Raw genomic sequence first — 23,750 nt, 5'->3', positions numbered from 1 at the left:
ATACAATTGACATCTTGGTCAGTGAGAAGGTGAGGTGTCCTACAAACTCTGCCACAGTTCACTCAACGGCATGTGTTATTCTGTGCAACATGGAATTATAGTACTGGCATGGCAATATTGCTTTGAGGAAAGACCTTTATTTACCAGAAAGGAAATATGCAGCTGAAAAAAGATATCTTTCTCTTGCCAGCGACTTTTTTCCATTCAGGAAAAAAAGAAAAAAAAGAAAAGAAGAATGCAGCTTCTTGAAGCTCCATTAATACGAAGCCTGACATGCTCTCTAGGATATCCCTACCTTTTGCCAGAAGCTACAAATGTATACTCTAAAGTAAACAATGGAAAGGTTACTGAAGGTTAAGTACATTCACATACTTCAGAGTGAACAGCCAGACACCACGCTGGGTAGATAATTTACACAGCACGAACCCAGTGCCCCAGTTAGGCTGGGCTGGTGGCTACTGCAGGGCTCCCCTGGGCAGGCATAGATACAGGCATGGGGGCACCTCTGCCTGTCCCCTCATCCACCCCTCCCAAGCCCTGCCCATCATCAGTGGGGATTCCCTGGCTGGCCTCATGACATGCTCCATGACATCACCTGCCTGCTAATAATAGCACTTCAGTCAGCCACCCGCCAGCAGAGACGGATGGGTTTGGTTACAGATGCACTCGCTGAATGGATGTGTGGTGCTGTGTCGTGTCCCCCCCGCCATCCCCCTCCCCAAGTCTTGTTTCTCTGCTGCCAAGGAAACATAGGGAACACACTCTCAGCGCATTGTCGCTCCCTCTTTCCAGCACAAGCGCACGATTTTTCCACGTTTGCTGTAATGAAATCTCTGTTGACATCAGGGCCAGCTGCTGAGTGTTACTCACTAGCATCCTCAGCTGTACCACTATGGCCATCCTGTTCATTCAGTACAGGATAAACTCTCAGCTGGTAATTCTGGGAGTCGTGCATATACAACCTCACACTGCAGCTAAGAATTGAGAGTGCCAGAGTACAGCAATGGAAAAGAACTCTTTCATGCTCTTCTGGAACTTGCTCTCCAGCATCCATCAGTGCTTAGTGTTATGGCCCCACAGTTTTTCTCAGTTTAGAACTTGCCACGTAATTTGTGCATATTTTGGTCAAAACTATCAAACACATATGACAGAGAGAGGATTTTATCTTTGCACCCACTTCTGGAAAGCACTGGAGCACTAGAAGGATGCCTATGAAGACCTACAATGCCTCTCTCTCTATAAGGGATTTTCTACACAGCAGCAAAGTCACCAACAGTTGACATGGATTTTGGCACAGACCCAACGACCAGGACTTAAGGCCAACAGGGGTCCTCTAATAGTTAGCCTGTCATTAGGCATCTGCTGCTGGTCTTCACTGCTGATGGCATTACCTGACACAGACAGGCACTAAGGCCTCAGCCTACCACAAGCATGTTGCCAACTTGCACAACCTCAGAGCAATGCAAGGCATACCAAAACACGTTCAGGCCCCCACCTCTCCCCAGGAGCTTTATGAAAGGGCAGAAGAGGCTCTGACAGTGATATGAAGTCAGAACATTTATTAAAATGGGCACCTAATCCTAACCCCAACACCTTGGCTACTGTGCAAATCTCTGCTGATCAAGGTCAGACAGCCTGTCACTTTGCTGTTCTACTCTCACTCTTTTTTTCAACTTCTTGTAAGTTCTGACACTATTTATGACCTGCACTAGCACTAAATTATTCAATCCTTTATGTACTATTTACCTTACTAATTAAGTTTCAAAAAAACAAGTGATGGGAGAATCCCAAATGTGCTACAAGCAAACGGACTAACACATGGACTTAGACCACTGCCTTGCAGACCCATAAATTTGATGTACAGATGGCATCCTTTCCTTGACTGTGTTCTTCAATATCAATCTCTTCACCATGGTTTGTTGCACTGTGTTTCCTAGTATTCACTCTATGATTGCATTATAAAGGTCATCTGTGAGGCAGTCACACAACCACTCCTTGGATGTGAGACATCTGCAAGAACAGATTTGTTGTAAGCTGTACTTCAGCCTGCTCCCACCTTGCGTAACATCTACCTGGAACTACGACAACACTGGGACTGAATTCTTCTCTGTACCAGAAAGGCTGCCAGTCCTGATGTATTCTTTCGAGCAACTGAAATACTTATTTTTAAAAGTTGTAAGAAGATCAGTCAATTTTAAAGTTTGCAAGACTTGTTTCATAGCGTCAGCTAGTTGGAATTGGACAAACTACAACACCCTCTGCTCTGAGACGAGTCCATCTGCTTTTCTATCAGAATTAACTTCAGCCATAATACTGTAACTAGTTCTCTGTAAATGGATTTGTCTTCAAAGTGGCTTTGCCTACACTGAGCTAACTGCACAAGTTAAAGCAAGGACTTTTGGAAGCTACTCCTTCTTGTTGTGCTGGGCTCCCGTTCCCTCTGAATGCCAAAGAGTAACAGATTATCTGAAGTACGTCTACAACTCTGCTTCTTTTGTGCAGTTAAAATGTTAATGTTGGTATATACTATAGGAAAAGGAACAAGAAAAAAAGCTGACTATTAAAAAGAACAGGCTTGTACTTTCTGAGGCATCTATACCTCAGCAGGATTTCATGTACTAAAGCTGATACACACTGCGAAAGCCTTTCTCTGTACGGAAGTGCAGTCCCATTCAGTGACACAAGCTCTTTTCTCTACAACAAAACAAACCTTGAGATCCTTGCTTGCTTCCCCCTCTTCTAGTCTCTATGTCCTGCTGTGTTTTTATTTTAGAAAAATAGTTTCAGTTCTCCTCACAGACAGCTTGCTTGGAAGTTATGATAAATTTAAACTTGGACTTTGCTATTTTCATGTGTAGCGTTATAATGCAAAAGGACCCTGTAAAAGCAGTACATCTGACACTTCTATCCCTTTGCTTCAGGTCTATATATTTAAATAATGATTCTTCATCTCAAAATTCAGCCAATTTACAGTGATCATCCCCAAATCAACTACTGAGAGCAGTGTTAGCAAGAGGTAAGGGAGGAGAGAGCAAAGCAAAATACTCTTTCATTTTTAGAAACAGACTAATTTCCACCTCAGTGTCCTTAACAAGCCTAACAGTTTCAGCTTCCCTTACCAGTCTTCTCAGAAGGTGATGGGCACCTCCAACATATTTTATTTTTTCAGTCGTGCACATTCAGGACACTCTGTACTCATTTTAGACAGATAGACATTTGGACTATGGGCTTCACTTCTAGTACCAAATGTTTTTCTCCATCTTCTAAGCTGGCACTGTAAAGTAACCTAGTCATCCTCTCTATTAAACAATCACCCCTGGTGTACCTGATAACCCTAGGTTTTAAATAAGGTGGAGCAAATGTTTAAGTTATTACACAGAGATGTTCTTTCGAAGATTTTAACTAAACACTACCCCAAATCCTTGCACTGAATAAATCAGGCTGAGAAAGATTTAAGCCTTATCGCTGTTAGCTTTTCTGTACTGACAAAGCTCTATTGTAAGAAATGCTCTTGGAAAGGTCAGAACTTTATTATATGATTATAAAGGTCTTTGCATTTTTCTAGTATCCACAATAGTGTACTGGAGTCATGCAGTTGCAAACTGTCTGCAGAGGTTGCTGGGTCCCTGACTCTCTATTTCCCATTTTCAGCCAGTGAACTGCACTAACAGAAATTGAGTTAACACTTTCCTAAAACTGCCTTCTAATGCAGGAAACTGCTGTAAACATTCCAGGAATTATATTCTCTTGGCAACAACAGATGCTGGTCTGCCTAGTAGTAATTGTGACAGTAGTTCACAAATTTTGTCGAATTATTTTGTTGGTCAAAAAAGCTAATAACCAAAGAAATAACTCAAAATAATCAAAGGAAACTTTTCCTCTTCCGTGGGTAGTCCAAAAGTCAAAATCATACTATGACTCTTCCTACGTACTTAAAATGTTTCTACTCAGGGACTGTCCTGCCTTGAATATCAACCGTGATGGTCTAATCCTGAGAATCTTAAGTTAAACGAGTTTAGAAAGAAAACAGTGATTTCAAACATCACACCATACATGAAAAAAAAGAACAGCTAAAATAAAGTAATTTCAGTTCCAGTTTTTCAGATGAGAAGATAAGGACAGTGATGCTAACGACTTATCGGACACACAGGATTAGCAACAAAAGAGCAGAGAGCGTGCCTCCAAACTATGACGTCTGGCAGTGGGGATGCACCATACTCTCAGCTCTCCATCTGCCACCCATTCAGTGTGAGCTGTATCAGAGCAACCATCTGAGATCCGCTGTTCAGACCAGCATCTGCCATCCTGACTCCAACTGAAGCCTTACTGACCAACAGTTGTGTTGGAAATGCAGCTTCAGATTAACAGCAAGGGAAGTGTAAGTACCAGAGTCTTATCTTCAGACAAATGGATGCTCTTTTCAGGCTGCCTCCTGTCCTACAGTGCAAGCACATCCATGCAGAACACTATTCTTCTTATTATGCCAATGTAACTGAACATTATGGGCACATTGTCTTTTTAAGTTGGAGTGAGCAAGGACAAACCAGACACATGATTGCAGATGGCCCTTCAGAGTTAAATCTGACTTGACTCAGCTCCAAGTTTGAGAACAAGATGCCAGCAACAGATTTATCCCGGTTGTTTGTCCAGCATTAGCAAGACATGCTTCTAAATATATAAAGTGTAACCTAGTATCTTTTGCATTCAAAAAATGGTTGTGTAAGAGGCTGCAGTTCATTTGACTTACCAGGAGATGGCGGCTGAATCTTAGGTTGTTTCTTGGTATCTCCAGTGCTGAAGACTTCTGGAGGGGGCTCCTCCCCTCGCTCAATCTTGCACTCGAAGGCAAACAGGTACTGGATGTATTGTTTTTTCAGGGAGCTGGCTGCGCTGCTCGAAGTGCCAACGTTCAAGGTGGTTGCCAGCTCACGCCACTTCTTGTTTTTATTAACCTAGCAAAGTAAACAGCAGAACCATTGGTTTGCAGCAAAGTGTTTTGTTTAAGTCAGGAAACTAAATAGGAAAAAAAAAAAAAGCACTTAATGTCTTGGTTTACTTTTTTTATTTTCCTCTTTTAACTAATGCTCATTACTCCCACACGCAGTAATGCACAGACAGCATTTACAGTTATAAAACCATTAAGGAACCTGCTGATAGCTACATAAAAAGCTTTGCTTGTGGAGTCTTCTGCATGGTGCATCCTTTAAATGTCTAACACCCTTCCAGGGCCTATGCTCTTCAGTTTAGCAATCCATTTCCAAGCAAATTCCTGCTCATTCTCTCCGTCTCTGACACCCACTCACACCCTCCCCATTCTAATTAAAAAGCAGCTTATAAAAACTAATTTAGAAAGCAGTAACAGCGTTACTCTGCAATTTAAGTGTTTGAGCATTAATATGAAAAATAAATTTTTCTCCCAAATAGCCACCAGCTGTCAAACAGTTCAGCTTGTAATTCCTGGTTCAAGTCCTTTCACTTCAGTGCGTCTTGCAGGGACAGATCGATGATGCTCTGGCTAGATGAGAGGCACAGTGAAGCCAGGCCCCTTAATTAATTAAGGCAGACTTCAAACACACACGGCTAGTCCAGCAACACTTTGTATTACAATGCTGCCTCCACAATCCACTGTGAGTCTTGTTTGCAGTGTAAGGCTGAGAATATTGAAAGACTCCGCTCATGAGTTCCTCAAACACAGATGATCTGTAATAACAGCGAAGTTCATTTGTCATCCTGGATGATGCCACTGGCTCACTCAGCTGTACCACTCATAGCAGCCAGGTTTTTTTCTGTAACACCTGATGCCCCTAAGTTCATTCAACCAGTTATGCAATTGCTAGGTATGATCCAAGGAGAGCGGTCAGCACCAACATAAATGGGCTTTAAACATCTGAGAATCCCAGCTTTTGCTCAGGAACAATCCTGATTCCATGATGTCTGCTACTTGCCCTGAGGCCTGATATTTTAATGACTCCAATTTAACTTGCATAGTTAGAAAGGTTATCATCAGCCATACTGTTCCTTAGTCTGTATGACAGCAAAGGCAACATTTTTTATGTTTCTCCGTAACACCGTAACTGCTGCCAGTCAGCAGAGGTTTTTCGAGGATGGCACTAAAAGCAAGCTGGCTGGGATGGCTATGCGAAGTGTTTTTATTTCTCTGGTACACCCTGCAAGAACCCAGGAGTTAAAAAAGACCAGATTTTCCTACACTGCCCCTGTTGAGGCTTGAAATCCAGTTACACAGCTCTTTGTTCCTACTGGTTTATAGCTAAGTGGTGCGTAATGAACACATTGCATAATGCAAACAGAAACGTTCATGCCTAAATGCCCAGTATATTGGCATTTAAAAGAAGACTGCCAACAGCTGGTCTGTTCATGTTTGGACCACATCAACTGCAACTATTCAGACAGAGAATATGCACCACTGCTGCACAGCTTCACTCCCTGTCACTCTCCAGGCAGAATCATGAGATGTGGAGTGCAGCAGTCGGAGCCACAGCTTTTTAGGAGGGCATCACACAGACATATTTAAATAAAACTCAGCAAGCAAGAGCTCTGCACCTCTCAGTAGCTCTTAACACATAAACATAGCAAACATTCATGCGGGCACACCAGCAAAACCAGAAGCCTTTATTTTATTTTAAGTGTAAATTTTTAGCAGTACCGAAGCACATGCATTTATAACTCAAGCTCTCAAAAATCAGTCTAAGTGAACAGTATCTGTTCTTTGGCAAAGCATAATGTCTGCTGATGAAAATCAACACTGAATGTCCCAAAATAAAATAAACTTCCATAATAAGAAAACATGAATGACTCTCTAGAATATCTCATCTGCCCCTAATCTTGCCTAATTTTTGATGCTAAGAGTCATGCTATGGGCACAATCATGCTGATATGACATGATTTACCAGTAATAAAGTTTCTGAGCAAAAAGTAATCTAACCTGTATGATGCTGGGGGGCATAAGCTGATCACTAAAGATGTCAGGATAGTATCTCTTACCCATATACAGCATTTAACAACCGGCAAGGTGAATTATACTAGGTTTCTTTGCCTTCCTTTAATAACAGGAATAGCTAAAATCCCTGGATTTGAAGGGCCAAGGATCTAATTCAGTAGTCAAATCTTATGTTGTGAGGTGTACTTTTAAAAATAGCTTTGAAAATGGTACTAATTGATGTTGGTCATTCCTTTCTTGAACTAACCACACAGATTATTAGAATGTATTCTTTCTGAGGATCTAATTTGCTTGCCATATTTTTGAGTTAATAGTTGGTAATTAGTGTAAAATGGTATCTATTTTAATATTACATGTTTTATATTAAATATTGCACACATTTATCTACACAGCCATGTGTAAGACCTCATTCTGCAAGGCATTAAACATCCACAAATGTCCCTAAATCCACAGAAATTATGGATCTCTGCACTTCGTAATAGTTTCTAGCACCTAGCCAGAATCATCCCCCAGATGCAAGGGATGCTTTGTAAAAGCATCAGGCAAGGACAGGAGACTTTGAATGCTGAATCTAAGACTTCAAATACTGACCGTTTCTCCTGCTTTCCCTTTTGATGGTGCTAGACAATTAAACATTTCATTTTGCTCTGTGGTGGTCAGTCTTACTGAACTGGTGAGTAATTTCTGAACGTCCCTTTGCAAAACTTCCAGTTAACTGATAAGAACACAAACCAAAGCTTCTCCCATCTGTGATGTTTTTTATTCTCAGCTCTTCCTGCTTTTGTTTTCCTTCAACTCATTTAAGTAATTCACCTTTCCTTGTAATCATTACGTTTGCAAGGCAACCCAAAATATCCTGTAAGCATTTTCCCAATACAGGCAAAGCACAGTCTGTATCTAAGAAACAAATGTACTACACAGAGACACTCAGAGATGAAAGGTCTGGGATGAAGGACTGTAGTTTAAGCATATATCTGCACTTCTCTGGAGAGATGAACTGAATTGTCCTAGAGGCTGTATCACTATCTGAGAAAGATGGATTTAAAAATCTCCTTTCCTTTTAGCTCTATCATCTGCTTCTTACTCATAACTTTGATTCAGTGGCCTTTTCTTCTTTTCTTCTCTTAGTAGCATTACTAGATTCCCCTGAACAGGCAACAATTTCATCTCTCCATAGCAATGGTCAATCTTGATTCAAACTCTGAAGTTTTAGGGCCATTATACAGCCCAAATGAACTCCAGACAGATATTAAAGCATGAAACTATTTCTTCAACAACATTGTCAAGACTGAAAACATAATGGTGTATCCAGCAGGAAATACCCTAGAAAGAAAAGGTGCATTGCCTTTTCAAAGGGTTCACTTTCAAGCACTTCTTCTTACCTGTGCTAAACCTCCAATCTCTTTGACGCAAACATAGAGCCTGAACAAGTCCAAGGGCTTCTTTCCCACAGCTGGCAGACTGGCCACAGGTGTGCCCCTCTCCTCCATGAATGTCAGGTACCGATCCACCCACATCTTTCTCTCTGGTTCATTTCCTAGCTCATAGACTTTAGTGATCTTCTCGCCCGTTGTGGTAGAGGAACTTGATTTCTAAATCGCAAGAAGAAAAGAAAGAGTTGGGGGAAGGGTGGGAGGGGAAGGGAAGAGAAAGTAAGAAACTCACAACATTGAAAAAGAGAAGATGTCAAACAAACTAAAGCTATCACACAACAGTCAGGAATGAAGGCTACTAGTTCAGGCACAAACAGTACATTCTGTCCATATATGGAAAAGTCATCTTTTTAAATAAAGGGCCCAAACTCCCCATTTTCATATTTCTTTCACTGATCTGAACTTTGGATCCCAGAAGGCAAGTTTCTGATGTTGCCTCATGTTATTTTAAGAAGAGGTAGCTTTCACACAGTGCTTCTCATCCACTTATCTCAAGGTGCTTTGCAAGCAATCATTTTGGTAAAATTAAAAATAAGTTTGTCCCATGGAAGTTTAGAAAGTCCTAAAAATCATCTTTGCCCTCAAAGGGGGCTAGAAAACTTGAAAGTGATTCTCCAGAGCAGGAGAACTACACAAAAATAGCCTAAAGTGCAAATCACAGCAAAGCAGTACCTGGAGTAGTATTCTCTTCGGAGCCACAAATGGTTACTTTATTACTTCTTCACACCACTGCTGGCCAAAAAGCAAGATGAGCAAGGGTGCCTACAGGAGCCTACAAGGAGACTGGTAGCTCTTTGTGAACTGCCAATTACCTGCCTGATCCAATTAGGCTTATGAGTAGCTACTACTCTCCTCCCCTGACAGAGGACAGAAGATATCCATCTCCCTTGTCCTACCTTGCAAAGGGAATGTGTATTATGACCTTCAGAAAACCAAGGATGGGCAGCAATTAGAGCTGAACCACCACCAGGAAAAGCAAAAGAGTTGGCAAGAGCAGAATTCTGTCTCCATGGCAGAAAGGCAGGAGTGAACCTGTTTTCCTGCTGCTCTTTGGGCTTTATAGCTAATGAAAACTCATGTTATGTTTGATTCCTCCCCACCTTTTTTTTTTTCTTTTTTTTTTTTTAATGTGGAGATGGCAGAAAGCACTGAGGCTGCTACAGAAGCTATAAATTCTCGCCCTTTCTTTTCTGTGCAATATAATCCTGTGAGCTGGGTTCTATGCCATGTGTGGACAGGCCTTGTTGCACCCTCTACCCAAGCTGCTTCTGATCTGACAGCAGAGAGGGGCTGCTGCTGCTACAGGAAGACCCTCCCATTTGCAGAAGGTGAAGTGATTTGCTCAGCAGTGGAAGATGGGAATGGTTCAGAATCAAACACAAGGGAAAAAGACTGACATACAGCCTTGGGAAAGGAGCCAAATATGTGAAGGGAAACATATCCTTTATGTCTGTATAGTAAAATCTTAAACTTTGTTGTTGATTGCAGCAGACACTTCTTTAAACTCATCTAGTCAATCACTCTTTCCCTCCTTTGCCTTTTCTTTACTTTGAACAGAAGACAGCACAATTCTCAAGTAAACAGAAACTCATTCCTAGTTGAACATCTCTAAAGAAGACTCTAGCTGTACCTCACAGATGCTACAGAAGCACCCACTTTGTCCATGTCCCCACATAGCAGTGGTGAGGCTTGGCACTAAACGCCATAAAAGATGGATTCTGTGGGGAAGAACCCCACTGCCAATGATTTTAAAAGCATTCCCATCATTCATCTTGTATGTTAGCCTGGAAAATATAACAGTCTCTGTATCTCCTTCCAGCCATCAGCTGAAACTTGGCAACGTTGGAAGAGAGTCAGGAGAAAAGAAACATAAAGCCAAGGGGGGTGACCTAGTAGTTCCACGAGCCATTGCTGTTCTTTCCAGTGAACCGATATTCATTTTAATTAAATAAATAGCCTCCTGTAAAGTGCCTTGCTGACACTGAAACTTCTTCACAGCAGTCCTTCCTATAGACAGATATGATTACCTTTCTTACTTAGAAATAAGGTGCACTCCTGAATTTATTTGAGCCAGACTCAGTTGCGTTTCAACTCCTACTGAAGTCAGAGTCAAGGCTGAATTTGTTTTACTAATACTAAGTGGCTGGTAGGAAAGTACTTTGACATGAATCCTGCAGATTATGCAAAGAAAGCACAAACTGATTCTGTAATGGCAATCAGTTTACTCAAGAGCATCACTTGCTATGTAACTGGCTGTTTAAGAAAATCAGTTTAACTCTTTGCAACAAATATACTTTGTCAAAGTCTGGGTTGTTTGTTTTTTTTGGGGGGGGTGGGTGCAAAGGGGGAAGTAGGCAAGTCACATTGCTACTAATTTGATTTTGTGGTGATAACAGATGTATGATCACACAGGTTTGAACAGCTGAAATGAACTGGAGCTACCCCACTACCAACTGCAGTAAGTCCCTCTACTACTCATTGGCATTAATTTTAATCTGACACTTAAGATGTCTCAGAACTCTAACAAAAATAAAGGTGGGAAATTTCAGCTTTCACCAGAAAATTTTCTATGTGCTTATATTCTAACATATAAAGCAATAAAATAGTTTCTATTTCTCTTTTATGGTATTTCATGATTAAGAAACTTCAGATTTACCAGTTTTAGGATTTCATTTTTATATGTTAAGATTCATTTTTCAAATCCGATTCAGAACAGAAGGGAAACAGTTAAGAATTTTTCATTCTGTGTTTTTCTACGATACATCTCAAATGATGCTGCTTTTCAGCAGTGTGGCAGCAGGCTCTAAAATGACAGTATAATCTGAAAACTTTTCACAGCTTACAGAAGGTAAGAAGTGTTTCTTACTGTGTGAGCTTTCAGGTTGTCATGCTTTGTAAAATGGGTGCAATTTTCTTCTAAAATGAAATGTTAACTGTAGAAGAATGCACTGGAAGGAAGAATGCTATTCCTCAAGAGTAAAGATCTTTTTCTCTTCTCTATTTTTATAAATGTAAAAGTATAAAAATGACAGATGTGTGCAAGCTAGTCTACACACAAACAAACTTCAGTTTCACACGGGCAGGTTCAGCCGGAAGACCAAATTTGCCTATGGGTAAATGTTAACCCTCAGAAAACAAGGGTTTATAAGAGAATGATCCCACTGCTCAGGCAATGCTGGAAGATTACAGATCATGAGCCTTTCTTCTGTTAAGTTTGTTGATCGTTTTGGTGATAAAAGAATGCTATTCCAAGCCTGTGGCACATAGCTTTATTGATTTAGTTGTATCCTACTCTGCCCTCAACCCCCAGCACTCTTCCACATAGTATGTCTGGCCATGTGGATACCAAAGCTAATTCTCTGTTGAACCCCATACTTTCTTTTTAATACACCTACCCCCTATTAAAACTGTATTATATACAGACCCTTGTATGGTGAGTCTGCAGAATCCTTCAGAACAACATGAATTTCTGTAGGAGTTCTTTTCACATGAAAGGCAGTGGGTAGTTGTTTCTGTACATATCTATAAGCATCTATATTTATAGAACTATCTACCATTCACTTCCCCCACTTCAATGAAGAATTTGCCAATATTACATGTATTACATAGAACCCTTTTACTACAGAACAGAGTGTGCATACACAGGCAGTAAAAACTGCCCAAGTCCAAACTCTGGCAGAGGCTTTTGAAGGACACAATCCTCTTATCAATATTTTCTCCTGAAGGACTAGGCAGACTCCTCACAGATAGCACCATGGAGGTGTAGTACTATTCAGGTGTACTCACTGTCATGTTCATGAGTACCTATGGACACTGAACAGCATTTTATGGGGTTTTCATAACCTACTGTTTTATTCATGTTGCAGTGACCCCACACAGTTCACACCCATGCCTGAAATGTCTCTTTTAAAGAATTTTAAAACTACCTTACCACTGTCAGGGATGCACATTACATGCAAAATTTGCATGGCAGAAGTGTTCTTTTACTGATGTACCCAAAGAGCCCTCAAAACATAATGTTTAACAATTCCTTCTTCCCATTTTCTTATGCCTCTCTTCCACACAAAACAGCTGAAAGAGAGGATCCGCTTAGCAGGATCACAGGGATACCCTGAAGTGAATCAGACTATTCACCCTTGCTTTTATCCTTTGCTGGAATGGAGAAGTTGTAGCACACGAAGCAGCTTTGGGATTTAATGAACCAATTCAGGCTGTTTTCAAGTGTAACGAAATGCCTGCAATCAATCATTCCACTCTGTGTCAGGCTGCTGTTGATGTCAGTGAAGTTATCCAATCCTGGCCTTCATAGGTAAAAAGGGACCAGCTCATTTACACCACTTATTTTTCTATCCTTTCAAATCACTGTATTTATCCACACCTGTGTACTAAGAAGCTAACTGAAGCTTTTGGACAGAAGGACAGTCAGAAGAAATTGAAAGCAAAAACTTTCTTCATTTGTTTTTTCCAATGCTATACTGTGGCATATTTACAGGGAAAAATCTTCACACATGTTCATGAGGGCTGTAGGATTTGCTATGGAGTTTATGCAATGAGCTCAGGAATGCACTGTTGTTTGCTATCTTTGTAGAGGAAGCACTCGATGTGTTAGACAACCTGTGCAATAACTCTCTTGTTTTCCTCCAGAAAACCGCCCAAACAAGCAATACCCAAACTATTCTTTACGACAAAGAAAACTAACAGAATTTTTGGTATCATGTTTTCAGAAATGCTGTGAAGAAAAAGATGAGACTTTGTGGGAATAAGTAACATCAGCTGCCTTCTGAGACTCAAAGTTGCTGTCAAATAAACATCCAAAGATTAAAGAGGTGCATTTCATGCCACGCTGCCCCTTTGTTCAGAGGATTCACCAGATGTCTGATTTTTGGATGGGTAGATCTTTTCCCCTCTGACTGGCCTTCCTCTGTTTGCCCTGAGACATACTCTTCAACATATCACTTTGTAAAAATTTAGTTGTTTATCACTTTAACACTGGGGAAAACACCCTTTATATTCCACACAAGAATATGTTTCAGTATTTTTCTACAGAGAAATTATGATCATTAATACTTTTGATAAAAAGAAATAAGAGAAGAACAACATATATATTTCTAATTAAAGACAAAACAAAACAAAATTGAGCAAGTAGACATTTTCTCCCTGTAGACCGTATCAGCTCATGTTTTCATTCTCTCTTCTGTATACATATATAGATTTTCTATATGTATATCTATAGATAGGTAGATGATGAAATTCACTTTTAGCTCCACATCTCTCTCAGGTTTTTCTTTACAACCTGTATGAGAATGACTAAATATTATTCACCTAAAAAATAGTTTTCTAAAAATGTACAAGCATCAGGGCCTTTTTTCTACTCAACCTGGTTATTTCAAAATAACCCAATGAAGCAAATTAGAAACAATTTTGGTTTAGACTGTGCCCTGATGTTCTAACGGCTGTATTTCCAGATACACAATTCAAAATTAAAAATGTTTCAAAAACATAAATGGTAGCTTTTTTGTTGTGCTGAGTCTGTAATTTAACTTAGTTTCAGTAGGGGAGAAGATTTCTCCTTTTGTTTTGTTTTGTTTGGTTTTTTTTCCCCTAAATAATCATAGTAAAGACAAGTGCAGCAACCAGAGTGAAGTCAGTTGTGTGAAGGAGTTTGGGCCCAAGAACAGAAATGGAACTGTCCTTAACAACACAGTTGGCATGCTTGGAAGCTGATGCATTATAGGAAGGATGTTTTCTTCACAACAACTGCTGTTTTACCAGACAGCACACTTGCATGATGCACGCAATTTTATTCTTTCTTATTTTAAAGTAATGTTGGGACAAATTTTGCCCTTGGATAAGCATGCTCAGGCCCCACTGAAGCCAGGCAGTGGAACTTACAGTCATGTGTCCGAGAGCAGAATTTGTACCCAGTCTTATAGAGAAAGAAAACTGTTTAGTGGATAAATAATGAAGAAAAGGAATTTACAAAACAAACAAGCAAGCATTAAAATAGAATTAATTACAAAAAATAAACAAAACCAAAAAAAAACCAGAGCCACTTACAGGGCTTGATGGAGTCTTTGGCCAGCCTGGGCTGCTAATGCTATCACTTTCATCTCCATGAAATGAGGAGATGCTAGCAGAGCTTGGGGACATTGGGGAAGGGACTGGCAGGTTGCCTGGGGTTGGGGGCTGAGAAATACCCTGAGAGCTGTAGCTATCCTGTGGTAGAGGAATAAAAAAAAATAATATGACAAAGGCAGGGCAAACTTTATTAAAAACAAAAAAATACATCCATTTTAACAGACTGACCAATTTTTATATATAAAATATATATAAACAGAGAGACACATACAGAAAACACACACATATATAAATATATTTATATATATATAAAAGGTATTAAAACAACATTGTTAATTAGTATAATTTGGAAAGTTTGCTGGATGCTTGGCTAAAGTCACTAAGCCACCATGCTTACTTCAAGCTCACATGAAATGCTAAGCATGGGTTTCCCATTATGAAAGAAAGAAAAAAACCAAGCTGTTCACCTTATTTTATTAAATAAGGCAAGAAAGCAAAATATTAAAGTATGTTGCTGCTGCTGAGGCGGCCAAAACAGGAAGCTATAACTGAAGGCAGAGAAAAATGGCTGCAAGGATTAAAACCAGGCAAGACCCTTCTTTCCCACCCACCTGGCACAGCTGAATCCCCACGCAACTTTTGGCTTGGGATGCTTTGCCCCCGCAAGTTAAAATGCCGTAAGAACTAGTAACTTTCAGATCCACACACAATGAAGGGAAAAAAAAAAAAAAAGAAAAAAAAAAGAAACCAACAAAGAGATTGCACGTGAAAGGAAAGGCATGCAGGAAAGAACAGAAGTGGGTAGGCCAAAACCAGAAGATGAAGGACAACACAGCAGACTTCTGCGGGCAGAACCAACACCACATGCGGAGGTGGTAAATACCTTTGACTTGCTCTCGGGTTGGGGTGGTCCTTCTTCTTTGCCATCTGCTTTGAGAGGAAGGGGTAGTTTGGACTCACCAGGTGTCATCATATCTGCAAGACCCATAGGTGCTAATCGAAAACAGGAGAAACAGTTAAGCATGACTATGTTTGGCTTCCTAGGAAAAAACACGCTTCCTTGCTGCAAGACTGTGGCGCCATGTGAAGGAGAGGTTTTCCCACCTCTGTCCTGTTATTCTAGCATCTGGAAACCTGGAAACCTCTTCAGTTGAATTGAGGAAATAAAAGAGAACGAACAAGGAGAGAATACGAGCACCATGCAACAACCACCACCACCACTTTACAGAACAAAATTCATTCTTTGTGCTGCTGGTACTCTTCAACTGTCTCTGCATTTGACCACAACATTTTAACAGAAAAACAACGTATTTTAATTACTGCACTCTCCCTTTTGCAACAGACAAATGTAAATGAAAACAATACACATTTTGCTTGCCATGTTGAATCCAAGAAAAAGGCTGAATTTTCCAATTACGTCTGTATTAAGGTTGGTGTCCAGCAGATAATTCCTGCCCCTACTTACTTCGATATGAATGGCTCAGCCTCTGTGACCCTTAGCTACAGAAATACAAGCTGTAAACCGTGCTCTGTTGGAGAACTCAGCACTCAACTTCCTCCCTCCTGCCAAAACGAGGTGGGACTATAATGAATGCACAAATGTCTTTCTCTGATAATGGCATGCAGTTGTTGCTTCCCAGGAGTGTGAGGAGTTTAAGGGTTTTTTATTTGAAGATGCAAGTGCTAAGTATAGTATTATTGCTGCAGAGCTGCTGGGTTCCTGGATTTCTAGAAAGATGCAAGAAGAAACATCCAGATAAACAGACAGAAAATACAGGGCAGAGGAGATGCTAAGAGGTGCCATAACACTGAATCAATGCAAATAACCAGAGAACAGCAGCAAGACACCAGGTGATTCTTTCCCTGCTGAAAACCATGTGCACAGCATTTGTGAAACACTGGATTACCTTTCCTTTCTCTCCTTTCTTTAATCTCCCTTATGACCTTCCTTCAAAAAAGGATATGAGATGATAAAAACACAGGATAGAATAACATACAAGACAATAAAAAGGAAAAAATACATATCCCAAATCTAAAAATTAGCATCATTGTCATTACCAGACTAGCGTGCTTCTCACAAAATGATAGTGCTGGCTTGCACTAGGCAGCAGGCACATTGCATAGCAAGCCAAAGATAGGAGGGGGAAAAGAAGCTTTAAAAATACTTCACAGATTGCCCACTACAAAATGATTATTGCACATATTCATGTATTACTATGTTTTAGAAAATAATTAGTTTTAATTACAGCAGTGAGAGCATGAGCAGGACTCTAGCGAATACTCTGGCAAGCTCTGCAGTGCTAATTTGCTAATATCTTTAGCATCACTGCAGGTTGAGACTCTGGGTCTGCCAAGAAAACCTACCCAGCCATGTGCCATGTGAGTTTACAACTGTATGCTCAATATTCAGCTTTGAGATGCCGGTGTTTTTCATGGGCACATTTTCTTGTTTTTTTCAAAGCACATTTGTAGCCCAATCAAGCCCTTAAAGTCATCACAACACATAAATCATAATTGAGATGAAAAAAAAAATAAAATTACTTGCAATACTTCAGACTTCAAGAATTGGAACAAAAAGCCTTTTACAAGTGATGCAGCTGCAGAGAAAAATCTATTGGGATCAGCTAAAAATGCTGTTATTTTTATGTATGTGTGTGAAATCTCAACAAAACATCCAGTCAATATGCTACTGGGAAGTCAGCATCCACTAAGCATTTGATTTGTATGCATTTTGTCCTTATACTCCGTTGGGGCAGCTTGTGACCATTCTCAAGTGAAGAATGGCAGCCTAACATATTTTAGTTTTCAATTCCACAATTAAAAAAAAAAAAAGAAGTTATTTTTCTTTTGAGATTTAAAAAAAAAATATGTATAAAATGGTCAAATATATGCCATGGTCTGGTTTTAAACTGGGATGCAGAACTGTTAAAAAAAATCCATTTTAGCAGTCAGTATATTCCATGCTGTGAAAGTGGTAAAAAAGAAGTCTTGGTTTTAGCTTCAAAGCAACCAAAGATGGTCATTCCCCTCTAAAGCCATTTTAGAGAGGTAAAAAAAAGTGACGTTAACAATCACGCTTCTTCATCAGAACTCTGCATGTCTAAATCTTCTGATATCTGACTGTTATCTAGGTTGGCACACTGTATTTCTTTTGCAAAGAATTTAAAAATTGTGTCCACTCCAGGTTAGTCTTGTTTCCATCATAACTCCCTTACGAATCTCTTTTCCAGAGGGGTTTAAGTTAACATCCCATGTAAAGGGCTACTAAGTCCAGTCTGGAGATTACCACACATATTCTGATTGTATTAATCATGCTTAGAAATGTAAAAATACAGGCTCATTTTGGCTTTTGACTCTTTCTTGCTGGCATATGCAAATACAACTATTCAGGAATTGGAGACAATTATTAAAAAAAAGGAAAGTTTCCCAAATTCTGTTTAATTTTTCATTCTAAATTATTTACTTCATCTACATTCTTTCTTTCTACCTCTAAGAGGAGAACTGCAAGCATTTTACTAGCAAACTGCAAGGCTGTCTAGTTTCCCTATAGCTTTTACCTAAGATGTTTCCATAGCTACTTTTCTGTCTGCTGTTGAATTGCTGTTTCGTAACTTCTTGCAAACGTACTCTCCAGCGATTTGCGAGCAGACATTCTTTCCCTTTTTTTAGCTAAGCGCTACAGCGAGAACATTGTTTTGACCCTTTCTGAGCAGTGAAATACTGTTATTATCACGAAACTGCTAAAATAAGACACGGTCTCTTTCTACACAGGTACTAATAATTCTTCATGTGAAGTGCAGACCTAAGGATAAAACACTGTAGAGAGGAGGGTAACAGGGAAATCTTGACTCGAACAGTGTTATGGCGTACTGTGAACAGGTTTCAAGTACTAGCCTCTGGCTTATTATAAGAATTTAAGAGCTAGAATGATTTCAAAAAGCAAGTATGGGTCAAGGTCCTGAATTAACTATTCCACATTGAGTTTCATGTACTCAAAGGCAGATATTGACATGGGTAAAACTGCAGCAAAGTATTCTTTTTTTGCTAAAGGCTGCTCTACCAGTCCCAGAAGATGATGAAATACTGTAGGAGTAGCAATATACAAACATTGTTTTTCTCTTTATTGCTAGTGCAATAACAAATCATGCTCTGCAAAAGAGAATATTCTTTCCTTTGTAAGACATTCCTTTCTCCCTTCCACCCCTACCATTGTCCCTCAGCAGAAAAGGAAGAGAAGAAAAAGCAAAAGTAAAAGCAGTGAATTTGTGACTGTGGAGTTGCAAAAGGATCCCCATTTCTTTTATGCCCACAGAGAAAGTGGAAGAGGGATAACAACATTGCCTGATGTCCTGCCAGGAATAACCACTGGCCTCTGGGGAAAAGCACAGCACAAGGTGCTTGTGGACCTTATCTGAAGGGGATGAGATGGCCACCAGGGATCTCAGTGCTGCACCTCCTTTTTGCTGACCAAGTCTCATCCGAGAGATGACAAGTACAAGCACTTTGGGACACAGGCATCTCTATGCCAGGAGCTGACTTGATTTACAGTCACACAGTGACCACTGGATCAACGTCATCACTTGTTTGGCGTATAGGTGGCAGGACACTACAGCTACTGACAACCCCCAGAACGTTTATCTAAATGTGCATTAATAGCTCCTATGAAGATATGCATTAGAGTAAAACAAATAGTGCAATAAATGGAGGTTTCCATTCTTCAGAAAAATGCAACCAAGCTGCAAAATGGAGAAAATAAAGTTTCTAAAAAGTACTTCACATGCATAAACATGATTGCTTTTCCTATCAGAGGTTCATCCAAATAAATATGAAGTTAAATGTATATAATAAGCTAAGTATTTTAATGTTATTTCAAAGAACATACTTTAAATTCCTTTTGTGTTTTTCTAGAACTTCACATTTTATGCAAAATAAAACATTGTTACAATTGTTTACAATGTTAAAAATTCACTGGCAATACTAATACCCAGAAAAAGGAAGGTTTCAGCAGGATAGAGGTAGTGAAATTACGAAAGAATCCTTGTGGCAGTAAGGAGATTAATGCCTTCTAATTGGTTAGTTCACCTCCAGAGGTAGCAGAGATTGTGAATGCAAGTTTCATGCAAGAACAATACCAAAATCTGTGAGATCCAAAGTCCGTATTGCTTCATTTTAATGATAATGTTCACTAGAATTAACAAGGCTCACAGCATGAAATTATTTTATTTATGTTGGGGTTTGCAAGTTTCCTGTTTATTAGATGCATTTTTAAAGCTGGAATTTGAAAAACAGGGGAGAGGGGAATCTAAAATATATATGGAAAATGTGAATTCATATAACAAAAGGACAGTGGAGGTTACACAATTTTTCTGAATGGCAGTTTGTTCCATAATTGCAAAGAGATTCTGGCACCGTTTTCCTGAAGTTTTTTTTATTGTTATGGATGGGATACTCTATCAGAAGAATATGTCTTTGATCTCATAACTTCTGTGTTCCTAGACTGCTCTACATCAGCAGAAGCTGGTGATCTGCTGTTTGATCCACAGTCACTGTTAAAGTACCAGGATGTGTAACTGCAGCATGATTTTCTTTTCAACTGTGACATTAATTAAGGGGGAAAAAAAGAATCAACTAGTAATAAGGAGTTATAAATCCTAGTAAAAATGGGTGACAAGACCAGTGTTAAACACAGTTGTACCAAAGCTCCAACAGCATATGAAAATAATTCCATCAGTACCACCAATCTTCCTCTGTTTTAGAGTAAGTGCATTTGATTAAAACAGAGTAAACAGAACCCACCTTCCTCCCTCATAACAGGCAACACAATTGCACTCTCCAAAACCCAGTCAACCAAGAAACTAACTTCTCCCTACTGCTTACCTTAGGTTTTCATTGGCCTCTAACTGAAAGCACAATTGTTCATGCTCAGTGTATATAAGCAAGTTAACTAATGCCCACATTTAACTCCAGCAGCAGCCACTCAGCTGCATTTGTTTTCGGCCCTACACACGGACAGAAAACTGGTTTAGCTGACAGATGGGACTTCACAAAGTGGAGTGGGGAGAAAGGGGAAGCTCTAGAGTCAGATACCTGAACTGACCTTCCTGTCACAGAAAATACTGTTTTCAAGCCCATAAGTAGGTATCACCTGTAAGTTTTCCACCTCATCAAATGCAGCACCAGAGCTGACCCTGAAGTGCTCTCCCAGATCAAGGCATTATCATTTTAAGAGCTGTATTTACACTTGCCTTAAGCTCAGACTTTCATTTCTTTGACCCAAGCAGAAGGATGAGTCAGGATATAAGGAAATTAAGTATTCACACTGCATTTGTCCTCTGCAGTGTATTCACACCTAATTTTCTCTTTTTGGTGTTGTGTGAGTCCGTCTCTTCCCCAACACCATCTCCTGGAGGCTGGCTCCATAAAGCATTCCAGATGCATGTCTGCTCCACAGACTAAAAGAGGTGCACTGAACTCCATTACTTCATCTCATACTTACTTTCCATTGGGTAATCTTTGAATTAATAAAACTGGAACAAAAGAAAACCTCACAAATGCACTGGCAGAAAAAACCCTGATAAATGTTTAAATTATTCAAAATCCAATATTTCAGAATGCATAACACAATAAAAAGAGTATGACTACCCCATACAAAAGACTGCTAGGATAAATGGTCTTGCATTGAACAGATTTCCACTGTATGAAATAACGAATGGCTGAATTATCTGAACAAAAAAACCCTCTGTGAATCTTCCTTTAAACTGGTTATTCCTTAGGAATATATAAATCTTCTTAGGCAGGGCACTCTGCCATCTGTTTGCTGTTGGTTATTTTTGCAGCTCTGGGGGCCAACGGAAAAGGGGAAAAAATTACTTCTGCTAATAGCAAAACAAAATTTATAGCACAGTTTCAATGCTCAGAAGTAATTTTATTTCAGCAAGCCAGACAAAACACATAACTACACAAACAGAACATAATATTACCTGGGACAGCTCTGGTGGGGGAAAAGCAAGCTATTATCTAATGGTCTTTTCAATAGCTTGTCCCTCTTCCTCCAGATGGTGCAGTGTGTTGTCTGGACTAACCAATGGCTTCCAAAAAAGCCTTTTTTTTTTGTTCTTTTCTCTCTCTCTCTCTCTTTTCTTTTTTTCTTTTTTTTTTTTTTTAATCTTACTGATTAGAAGCTTCCTTTCTGTTTCTTCTGTTCACTAAAACAGTAAGATATTATTTTTGAAATACAAGACACTGTTAAGTGTCTCCAGAGTTCCTATGCAGAGGAAAGAAACTCTCTGGACATACTAGACACTAGCATCTCACAGTGGCCATTTTCTTCCCAAGAAGCAGAAACACATAAAATTGACAGGAAGGAAAGACAGGGAAAAAGGCAAAGGATGAAGAAATTAAACAGGCTAAGAAGAGTAGAGAAAAAGATATCGAAAAACATGGTTTTGGTAAGTCATTTGGTAAGGCATTTCTAAAGAAACAGACAAAAGTAAAAGCAACAACAACCAAGAAACAACATCATATTACCTTAGCACAACCTATTCAGCTTTCAGAAAAAATTTTAGAAACCCCAACATTTCAAAAAAGGATAATGTAATCAGTAAAGCAAGCACAGAAACTCCATGACCGGAATAAGTATTTGGGAGGATCCACTTCGAGGTCATTGAAACTCCATCCAAACACACCCCAATCAAAGAATTGATCTTTACTGAAGTATTATCTTGATGGAGGATAATTGTTAGGAGTTCAAGCTGAATACGGACCATAAAGCACATTTGTGCAGAACTACATTCACCTGCCTTCAAAGTCATACACAAAGCCGCAAGCAATTCTAAACTTGTAAGTCATGATATGAAAGATAAATCCAGTCGCTACATTGAATATGCTTTTTTCTTCTTTCAAAAGGAAGTTATGGTTAAATTGTATATACTGATATTTAAAGACATAAATGAGGAAAACCCTATATGAATTTTGGAAACAGTAAATATGGCCTATGTTTTCTGAACAGAGTAATTATGTTAAGTGCTCAACTTACAGCATCTTCAAGACAGAGCAGGTGCACATCTCTTTTTTTAAATTACTATCCCATTAAATATCTAAAATTGCAGCCTTAGGAAGGAAGACAGTGAGAAGCAATAGCAGCCTTTTAAATGAGGTTATTCTCCTTCCCTCTCTTGCAGTCACATACACACAAATATACATATACTTGCTGGTCAACACCTACATCAAACTGAGTCCGAGTGTTGCTGGAACTGTTCAAAACACTCTACTCATCTATGTGCTGTGCAAAATGACTTAATGAAAAATGTATGAGTTACATTAATTTAAAAAAATAATAAAAGCGAGCACCTTAGCCTAGTTTTGAATCACTCCAAACCACCTAAGAGGGGTGAATCAAATGAAGAAGGATGTTCCTGTGCCACCAATCCAGGGCTGATGCTGTAAAGCAGATTTATGGAGGAAGGTCTCTGATGAAAGTTACTCACCATTACCTGTTGAACTGTTCACCATGTTAGGTGCCATGCTGTAAGGAGGAGCCTGCGGGTTCATCAAGCCAGAGCTGTTGTTCATTGGCTGAGTGTAGGGGGAGCTGGATCCCATAATACCACTCTGATTCATGGCAGGAAAATTGCCTTGCCTAGGAGAAGAAAGCACATATACAATGTCTCATTGCATACCTCACTGCTGGAGATGTTGTGGTTTGTCAGAGAGCACATCCCCTATTGTTTGCAAACAGCTAAGGAGAAAGCACGCAATTAGTTCATTTTACCAATATAGGGAGCTTTGAATTAGTCTTGAACAAGTTACCATATATCTGAGATAGAACTGGACTGAAGACTATTCAAGAGAGTTATAGAGTGTCTTTATATGCCACTACCCATCAGCAGAAAAATACAACTCATATTATTCACCTACAGGAGACAGCAACGTGACTAGAAGTCAAAACCAGAACGTAGCATTGGCATAAAAAAAAAAAAAATCCAGGGAATTTGACCATGTAATAGCAATCCTTACCTGCCACAGCTTAAAAAACAGTGAAATGACCAGAAGAAAAATGGGTACCACAGACTCAGTTTCTGATTCCTATATATGATGTTATTGCACTGAACAGAGTGTTCATTTGTACATGCCATCTATGTCCAATCTTTCATACTACACTTTGTTGAAACAGTAAACCTCAGCAGAACTATTTTGGTTTTGAATATTAATCACATTTTTTTTAATGCTTTTATAACTGAGACTTAAATTTATCTGACAAACTGGCATAAACTAAGCCCTTA

The 23,750-nt window shown here is 39.4% G+C and overlaps 2 protein-coding genes across 2 annotated transcripts in view; both read right to left on the bottom strand.

Moving 5' to 3' along the window:
* Positions 1-23,750, bottom strand: part of ZDHHC14 (zinc finger DHHC-type palmitoyltransferase 14) — a 645,017-nt gene that overhangs the window by 222,492 nt on the left and 398,775 nt on the right. The window lies entirely within an intron of this gene.
* Positions 1-23,750, bottom strand: part of ARID1B (AT-rich interaction domain 1B) — a 326,431-nt gene that overhangs the window by 18,667 nt on the left and 284,014 nt on the right. The window contains 5 exon segments of the mRNA XM_050316193.1: positions 4,748-4,952; positions 8,341-8,550; positions 14,449-14,607; positions 15,353-15,462; positions 22,962-23,107. Of these exon segments, the coding sequence (XP_050172150.1) occupies positions 4,748-4,952; positions 8,341-8,550; positions 14,449-14,607; positions 15,353-15,462; positions 22,962-23,107 (830 nt within the window).

This window comes from Myiozetetes cayanensis, unplaced genomic scaffold (genome assembly GCF_022539395.1).
Source record: "Myiozetetes cayanensis isolate MyiCay16 unplaced genomic scaffold, myiCay2020 scf2-11, whole genome shotgun sequence".
Lineage (NCBI taxonomy): Eukaryota > Metazoa > Chordata > Aves > Passeriformes > Tyrannidae > Myiozetetes > Myiozetetes cayanensis.
Note: the sequence above shows the minus strand (reverse complement) of the source record. Positions and strands in the feature narration are given on the sequence as shown.